Source organism: Phaethon aethereus (assembly GCF_964289735.1).
Source record: "Phaethon aethereus genome assembly, chromosome: 11".
NCBI classification, from domain to species: Eukaryota; Metazoa; Chordata; class Aves; order Phaethontiformes; family Phaethontidae; genus Phaethon; species Phaethon aethereus.
The window spans coordinates 19178279-19186640 of NC_138587.1; the positions used below are offsets into that span (position 1 = coordinate 19178279).

Below are 8362 nucleotides of genomic sequence, written 5' to 3' on the forward strand. Positions count from 1 at the left end.
CGCTCAAGGAACAGGGGCTTCCTTGAAGGAGTCTCCTGTCCACAACCTATGAAGCAGCATGCATCTCTGGGAGATGCACAAGCTGCTACCCCTGTGCTTTGAGGTTACAATACCCAGCCCCCTGTAGCTAAGGAAGAAAAAAAATATTCTTTACCTCTGTAGAGGGGTGTCTAGATACAGTCATCTGAGTCCCACTTACCCCAGAAGTCTGAGGGAGCTTGGATGTGGACTCCTGTGACCTTTACAGGGACAGGCTCAAACAGGTGCTATTTGGATGTGAATCCAAATCCAAATTCCCACAGATTTTTGGCTAGCAGTTGGCTGGGAGCCTTTACTCTATCTCTAATTCCACAAAAGAAAAAGAAACAAAAAACAATAAAGTAAAAGGTGCTTTTAAAATACCATGAGGAGAGAAACTGCCTTGGAAATAAATAGCAAAAATAACAATGTTAACATTTCTGGTGTCACAGCAACTCTGAAATTCAAGTAGTGTGCACATGCCTACAGCACTTTCTCACAGCCACTATTGGCGCGGCCTGAGGTTCAGAGCTCAGATTGCGTCCCGTTGTTCACTGAAACAACCAACTCCTCCCTGGTGCTGGAATGGATTTAGAGAGAAGGGGAGAGGAAAGATGGATGCAGTCTCTGCTGATAATCAGGTCTTTACTGTGCCCACCTGATGCCACGCTTTAGCGGGACAAAGACACAAAGTTCTCTTACTTCTGTCCCTTTCTGTCATGCCTGAGATATAATGGCCATGCTTCAGAGTTGGAAAGGGTATTGCTTCAAATAGTCCCCCATCCGCCTCGGTAGAGGGAGCTGGTCCACGTCGGCTGTAGACTTGTTAATCCGTAGCCGGCACAGGTGCTGTAGACTGGGGATGTTGTCTTTGCGGCCGAGCGGCCGGATGAGTTTCAAGTGTACTGCAGCTGCTGTCATCTCTTTTTGCATGGGAGGTAGAGGAGACGGAGGCGGGTAAGGAGCCTCGTTCTTGCTTTCCATTGTGCAGGACATGACATAATGCTGGATAAGACTGACCACATCTGGGAAGGCCAGGATGCGAGGTTTGGACAAGTAGTTTGAGTCTAGCCGGAACTTGCTGTCAGTGTATTCGATGCGCACGTTGGTGGGACCTCGATTTGTCTTGACAGAGAGTGTGAACAGGTAGCTGGGGTGGGTGCTGTCCCGTACCAGGAAAGTGCCCTCAGGCATCTTTTGGAGATGCTGCTTGGCCTCACTGGCAGTGATAGATCCCCAGTACCAGCCTGGAAAAGCATCCCAGAAAGAACTTGTTAGAGAAGAAACATATTAAAGGACTGGCAGCATATTTAGGGAAGCATAGAAGCCTACTGAGTCCGGGACCTGGGAAGTAGCCAAGCCTAGACTTGGTAAGACTTTCAGAAATTAAGACCATGCCAAATTCACAGAATCACAAAGGTTGGAAAGGACCTTCAAGATCATCAAGTCCAACCATTAACCCAAAACCACCATGCCCCCTAAACCATGTCCCGAAGCACCACATCCAGTTCTAAGGGTTTCCTGCCTATCCATGTCATTGCTATGTTGGGCCTGGGGATGGGGATGACTACTCTTGCAGCTACAGAGTTCTTTGTGGTTTGCAGAGAAAGAGGGGCCTTTTTGCATTTCTCCCGATTCAGTTATAAAAGACAAAGCTTGTGCTTTTACACTGGTAATGAATTACTTCACAATACAAGTTTGTAGAGACTGAAAATACACTTGTGGCATCCACAAGAGTCAGCCATGGCTGTGACAGAACCAGGTTCCTATCTGAAGTGGGATCAGGAGATTTTTGCTGGAGCTCAGCTTGCAGGGTTGGCTCCCTGCTCCCTGTAGCTTCCTGACCCCGTGACTTTGTGAGTTGAGCCTTACCAGATTCTCGCAGATAGGAGAAGGTTTTTGCAATGCAGAGGAGGTCTTCTTCAGGGTCTCGTGCCTGAGGTGGGTTGCTGTCTGGAACTGGTGCTGCAAAGGCAGGTGTGGACTCCTCCTGGAAGGCAGTAACTGGGAGAGGCTGCATGATGGGCTCTGACAAATCCACCACAAGGCCCCTGAGTGACAGTCTCCTGATCTTTTCCTCTGCCAGCAAAGGATGAGGTCTGAAACGAAGGACAGACTCTGCTATTTTACCTTGCCTTGAAATAGGTTGCAGTGTCTGTTCAGTGCACACTACATTGTACCACAACATGTTATATTTTATAAATGGATCCTCAATATGATTATGTTTCAGAAAGAGGCAAGGGGGGAAAAATTACATAGCTAAAGATGAGCACTTAGAAACAGGGAGAGTAGCCTCTTTCACCTTGTAAAAGGTGGTCTATCTTGCAATTTAGGTTGATTTTAAACCCGATATTTTTAGATGTTGCCTTTTAATATGTAGTTTCAGAGGCAATAAGGTTCATAGCAGCATTACAGCTTCACTTACATCATTACAATGTTGGAGCATTTCTTTTTTTGCCAGTGAGTTTGTTAGTCATTTACTGTAATATAATTAGAAGCAGAACTGGGAATAGCTTGCATTTTGTCCTACCTGCTTTCTGCTCAAGGTTGACCTGATCCTAAGTGTGTCTGTTTGTTAGAATTCAGTGTGAGCTGATCTTGTAGAATAACGGGAATTCTTGCTTTAGCCAAGCCTCTCCACTACACAAACCCTGGTGTTCAATGGCACGACAGAGATCTCAGTGTGACTGTATTCCCCGCAGGACTACAGCAGTAGGAGGTTTGGCCAACTGGGCTGCTATGATCATTAATCCCTCTGTGGCCTAAGGAGAGCGTTAGTGTAGCCATTCAGCGTCTAAGTGCACTTTCAGGAAGCCTGGAGCTCTCATGGGCCACAGGTGCTCCTTCTCTGCAGCATGGAGATTCCTAAAGGAAGGCAGAGCTCCAGGGGAAGGATGGATGTTGGGGGCCAGGGAATTCCTAAAGGAAGGCAGAGCTCCAGGGGAAGGATGGATGTGGGGCCAGGGAAGTCTTCATCCTGAATCTAACTATGCCCTGTACTGCTGCATGTCCTGCGTTACATCCCCCACATGCACTCGCTTGCTCGAGACCTTCTTTCAGACACTTAACAGAAAAGATGGCTGAGTTTCCAGAGAAATACAACAGAGCCCTCAACGTGAGACTGTCACAGCACCATTGGAGCTGACAGTGATCGCAAAGGCAGCAGCCACCTCCTCCCACATCACTGGAGAAGCAGAAGGAGACTCTGAAGTCATAAGCAATTCCCTTCCTGTCTTCTCGTTCTCTGTGCTTTATGTGAACAGTGACACTTTAGATACATACATAAACGTGTTGTAAACTGATCTGCACTTGATCATAGCTGTGCTCCACCTTCTCAAACTGCTGAGTCTCAGGTATGGGACAGGGAGCAGGAAGAAGGGATTCAGGGGAAAAGTAGTTTACAGAGAACCTAAACACGACTTCACAATGATTTGTGAGTGGCAGCCACGATTAGTTCCCTGACTCTGCATTTCTAACAGAACCACACAGGTTCAGAGTAAGGTTTTTGTAAAACTATTGGAAAAAATTGAATCTACAGAGGAACACTTCTTGCCCATGCAATACATGGCAAAACCCCACTATTCTGTTGGCATTTAGAAATGAACATTCTTCCTTTTTCGGTATGTCAAATCATATTTCAGGAGCAGGATATCTACTTGGCATTCACGGCATTTGATCCTCATTTCTTAGTTTCTATTCATGGGTAGGAAGCCAAACCTAATAAAAGTGATTGCTGGCCCTTATCTTCACCAGGCACCCTTGATCACAGGGGCTGCGTTTTCAGTGGCTTTCACAGAACAGTGGATCTGAATATGCTTTTATACCTGGAGAGCACTGTTGGGAAACGTCCGAGTGCTCTTTTAAGTCCCACCTGAGCTACTTTTGTGGGTGTTGAGGGCTGTGTTTTTAAAGATATTTGAATGTCTCCCTCTTAATATCATAGGCATCACAAATGTCTAGCTACCTGCCTTCTTGGGGAAAGGAGATTCTTGATTCTCTATTTCCCTCCTTTTTGAGCAAGGAGGACTGTAAACCAGATCCTTCACTGTACTGAACCTAATATAATAGTTTGCGCTGTACAAAGAGGGTGTTACACAGGACTGCTGGCAGAGCATTTTCTTTCAGGTGCGTTCTTACACTGACTGTTCACTGAACTGAAAATGACTGTGACCAATGTTAAGTAAGATCAGTCCTGCACTGCTCACTGCCCACTCGCTCCCCAGAACTTGAATTCCACGGTCCAAATTCCAAATCTCTCTGAACTTATTTTCTCTTGGAAAATTGTTCTGACCTACCCTTCGGGAAAGGTTTTGGACACAAGGAAAACTTTTCTCATTCCTAGCGTAGGGACTACTTTTTTTTCTTTGTATATACCTACTTTGGAGAAGAAATTAGGAATTGGCTAAGAGATGGGGAAGGATGGGAGAGATAGCAAAGCTACGTGGGGAAATGTACTCCCATTTAATTGTGGATAGTTGTTCATTTCAAGGGCTGTACCAGTTCACAGTTTGGTCCTGCGAAAGACACATCAACTACATGAATTTGTCAGTAGGTTTCTTTCATAGAGCCACTCTGGGTGTCTCCAAAGCAGAGCCCATGTGCTGGAGATGAGGTTTCCCATTGTGCTCGTGCTCTGCTGCCTTATACTTTCTGCCACCTGAAGCTGAAGGAGCCCAGACCCCTGCAGTCACTGTGGAGATTGTTCTACTGCAGCCAGAGAAGGGCCATGTTAATACTCCTGTTGTCCTCTGTATGCCTGCCTTATGCCCCTCTCTCCCTCTACAAGAAGAGTCCTAGTGCAGCTATAGTCTCAAAGGAGCACAGTGGGATTAGAAATTCTCACAGACCAGGAGGTGCTGGCGTCCTAAACAGTTTTGTACCTAAGTTGAAGAAAAAAGGGCTGCTGCTGTGACCAGAGCAGTGCCAAGCACAGGAAAGGGAGAGCAGAGGGATCAGTGAGTAATGGCAGACTACAACTTTTAATGCAAGTACATTTGCAAGAGAGAGAAGAAGTTTGCTGGGGTAAGGACATGTTGAAAAAGGTATGCTGACATGAAAAAGTCAGCCCTTTAATGGGGCAGAGTAAGTATTTGAAAATAATTAGTGCTTGTAAGAAAGAAAGTAGAGAGACTTGTGGAGGATCAGGACTGAACAGAGTAAAGTGTTAGTACAACAGCTGCAATGAGGAAGAAAACAAATATATAAAATTTGGAATGTCTAGCTGGTAGTGTGTGTGGAGTCCCAAGAGAAACAGCAAATGAACTTCCCTGTGCTTTGGCAATTAGTGTTTCAAAAAGCCCTGGAAAGCCAAGAAAGTTCAAGAGAATCAGGTACATCCAATATCATTTAGCATTATCTTTGCAGTTAACTTTGCTGATAAGCTGAAACTTTGTAACACGGGAAAAAAGTGTGTGGAGCTGCTCTCCCTTCCATCAGCCACGTCCCAAGGCTCCAATGGGAGCTTGGTCTGAATAGGTAGAAGAGTATGGAGTCCAGGATATATGAAATCCTAGAGGATAATGAAAACTGAGCAATACGTGGTCTTAAAAAAAGATATTAAGAGCAAACCATCTCCACGTCTGGCTATGTAACAAGTTCTTAGTAGGTGATGGAAAGCAGTAGCTCTGGTATGTTAACCCTGGAGGAAAGCTTCAGATAAGGGTTTCACAAAGCTTAAGTTGAAAAATTAATTCCCTTTGCCGTGGCTGGAGGAACTGCGTCAGTAGACTGAAAATGAGAGTGAAAACAAACCCACTTGAGTAGTCGGAAAGTATTGGTAAGCATGAGCTTTGCTTGTCTGTGGAACAGATTTTGAGGGGAAATGGCAGAAAAATCCCTGTGCCTTCGTCATTTAAAGCAGACAAAACAAATGCATTGCCTCTGAGGAAAATCTGCTGAGAGCAGGAGGGATGGGTAATACTGGTATTACGGCTCAGGCTGAAACAAATGCTGACACTTTCCAAATATGCAGCATGTGTAAAAATGCTGGATGATTCCCGCAGACCAAGTATTTATGCGTGCTGATGGCCTGAGCTGATCACACAGACACTGAAGTGCCAACGCTCCGGTACCAGACAGCGGTACCGGAGAAGGGACTTGGATGTTACCTGTTTTACTGGTGTAACTAGATGCGTGCTCCCTATGGCTTTCCTTCTACAGAACGCTGGGTATGGATAAATCTGTATGTACATGCATTTAATCTCATGCATAAAAGCAACAGAAAACCAAAACTATGTTTAGCATAAATATTCACTTAAGAATAGACAAAAAACATCTGAAGTCCGGGGAAATTTTTCTCTCTAAGCAGTTTGTTTCCACCGGGGCATTAGACACCTATGGTCCCGGGCTTGTTTTTACTAATTTTTACTCCCCCAAAGACTCTGAATACCATGTTGTTTTTCAGCAGCAGAATTTCAGCACGGAAATCGGGAATACTTTATGATGCCATGATTTTTGAGCACAGAATCTAAAAAGCAGACACAGTGGACAGACGCGCACAGCTTAGCACTCGGCCAGCGTTAAGTCATTGCCATTCCATTACAATCACACACGGCAGCTCACACGAGCTGAAAAACTGTCCCAGAGAATCTTACTAATTACAGTTATCAACCCACCGCTTTTAAAAGAAGGTTGCAGAGTATCTTACCCCTGAACACAGAGGATCATGTCACTCCTGGACCAAGGGAAAAGCATTAAGTCTTCAGGAAGGTGGGAAGTGCCTTCTCCTCTTTCCTTTTTTTCTTCTCGTCTCCTTTTTCTTTGCTTCCCAGAAGGAGCAAGCTAGTTCCAGCCTCTAGTTCGGGGTTCGCGGTAAGAGAAGGCTGGGGAGTCCCAGCAAGCCCCTTCCGCGGCAGGTTGTGTTTCAGACGCAGCAGCAGCAGCCGAGCAGAAGGCAAATCGGGCTGTCCGAGAAAGACTTCGCGGATTGTTTAGCAACTTTGGCCAGGAGAACGCATGCACTCTCAAGTGCCTTAGAAAATAATGTGTTCTTGTTCTGCTTTTCAGAAAACAACAACAAAAAGTTTTAAAAATAACCAGAGAAAAGGGAAATTACATATGTTTGAAGAGGAACTAATCTTCCTTCAGAGCGATATTTTAGAAAAAATATTTAGAGCAGTCTGAAATAATAATAAATAGATACCAATAAATAATACCTCCCCGAACGCCCGGGAGAGGAGAGCCGGCGGAGAAGCAACCTGCTTTTTCACTGACTCTAGAAGTAATGAAGCTCCGAGGGGAAAAAAAAAAAAAAGCCCAACCTACTAAGTAATCTTTTGTTTGCCCTTTTAATCTGTTCCAGGAAGCGAGGGATTCCTGGAATCGTATTGTATTCACATCACTCTTCCGATATCAGCCGCGCGGGGGGGGCGGGAGGAGAAGGTATAAATAGATGTGTCCATAACGGCCGCGTTGATGTCAGCATCGCTCGCAGGGGAGGGGAGTGGAGCCGAGCCGAGCCGAGCCGGGCCGGGCTGGGCTGGGCTGTGCGGGGCCGCCACCGCCGCCGCGCGTGTTCGCGGAAACGCCTTTGATCCATTTCCAAGAACTTTCCAGGAACGCGGGGCAGCCGCGGCGGGCCCTGCCAATGGGCAACGCCGCCGCCGCCCGCCAGCCAATGGGCAACGCCGCCACCGCCCGCCCGCCAATGGGCAGCGCCGCCACCTCCTCCCGCCCGCCAATGGACAGCGCCGCCGCCCGCCCGCCGCATGCGCGGGGCCGTCCGCCGCGGGCGGAGCGGCGGTGGCTCTAGGGGCGGGTGTGCGGTGAGCTCCCCGCGTCGCCCTGCAGTACCTTTGTAGCTACTCATTTATTTATTGGCGTTTATTTTGATGTACCCGTAGTTCTTCTTTTCATTTGTAATGTCTTGAGTTGAGTTTTCGCGCCCTTCTCGCGTTGCAGCCTGCTCCCCAAGCTGAGCCACGGCCGCAGGAGCGCGGAGGGAGGTGGCAGGCCCAGGCGCCTGGAGACCGGGCGTTTCCCGGGGATGCAGCAAGGCCGAGGGAGCAACCGCTCGCAGCGAGCAGCCGCCCCCCAGCTGCCCCTGCCCTCCCGCCAGCCCGCCCTAGCTGGGCGTGGGTCCCGCTCCAGTGGAGCGCAGTCCACGGGAGGACGGTGTGCTGTGGTGTCTCGTAGTCTGGACAGTGAAAATATGGTGGTGACACTAAATAGGGTGACCTTGTGTCTTGATCATCTGCGAATACTCTGTGAGTTTGGATTTCGGCTCGGTTAAGTCTCCTGGAAAAGGTTGTACCACCACCATTTTGTCCTGCATTTATAGATCATTGTCAAGTTAAAATTGGGTGACCCAGGAGGAAATAATTCAGTTACTCTTAGGGTTATTGAA

The 8362-nt window shown here is 47.3% G+C and overlaps 1 protein-coding gene across 1 annotated transcript; it reads right to left on the reverse strand.

Moving 5' to 3' along the window:
• Positions 1-762: 762 nt before the first annotated feature.
• On the reverse strand, positions 763-6711 carry CISH (cytokine inducible SH2 containing protein; the record flags this gene model as incomplete). Its single annotated transcript, XM_082004730.1, has 3 exons — positions 763-1265; positions 1891-2117; positions 6665-6711. The coding sequence occupies 3 exons, from the start codon at positions 6709-6711 to the stop codon at positions 763-765; spliced, it is 777 nt and encodes a 258-aa protein (XP_081860856.1).
• Between the last annotated feature and the right edge of the window lie 1651 nt (positions 6712-8362).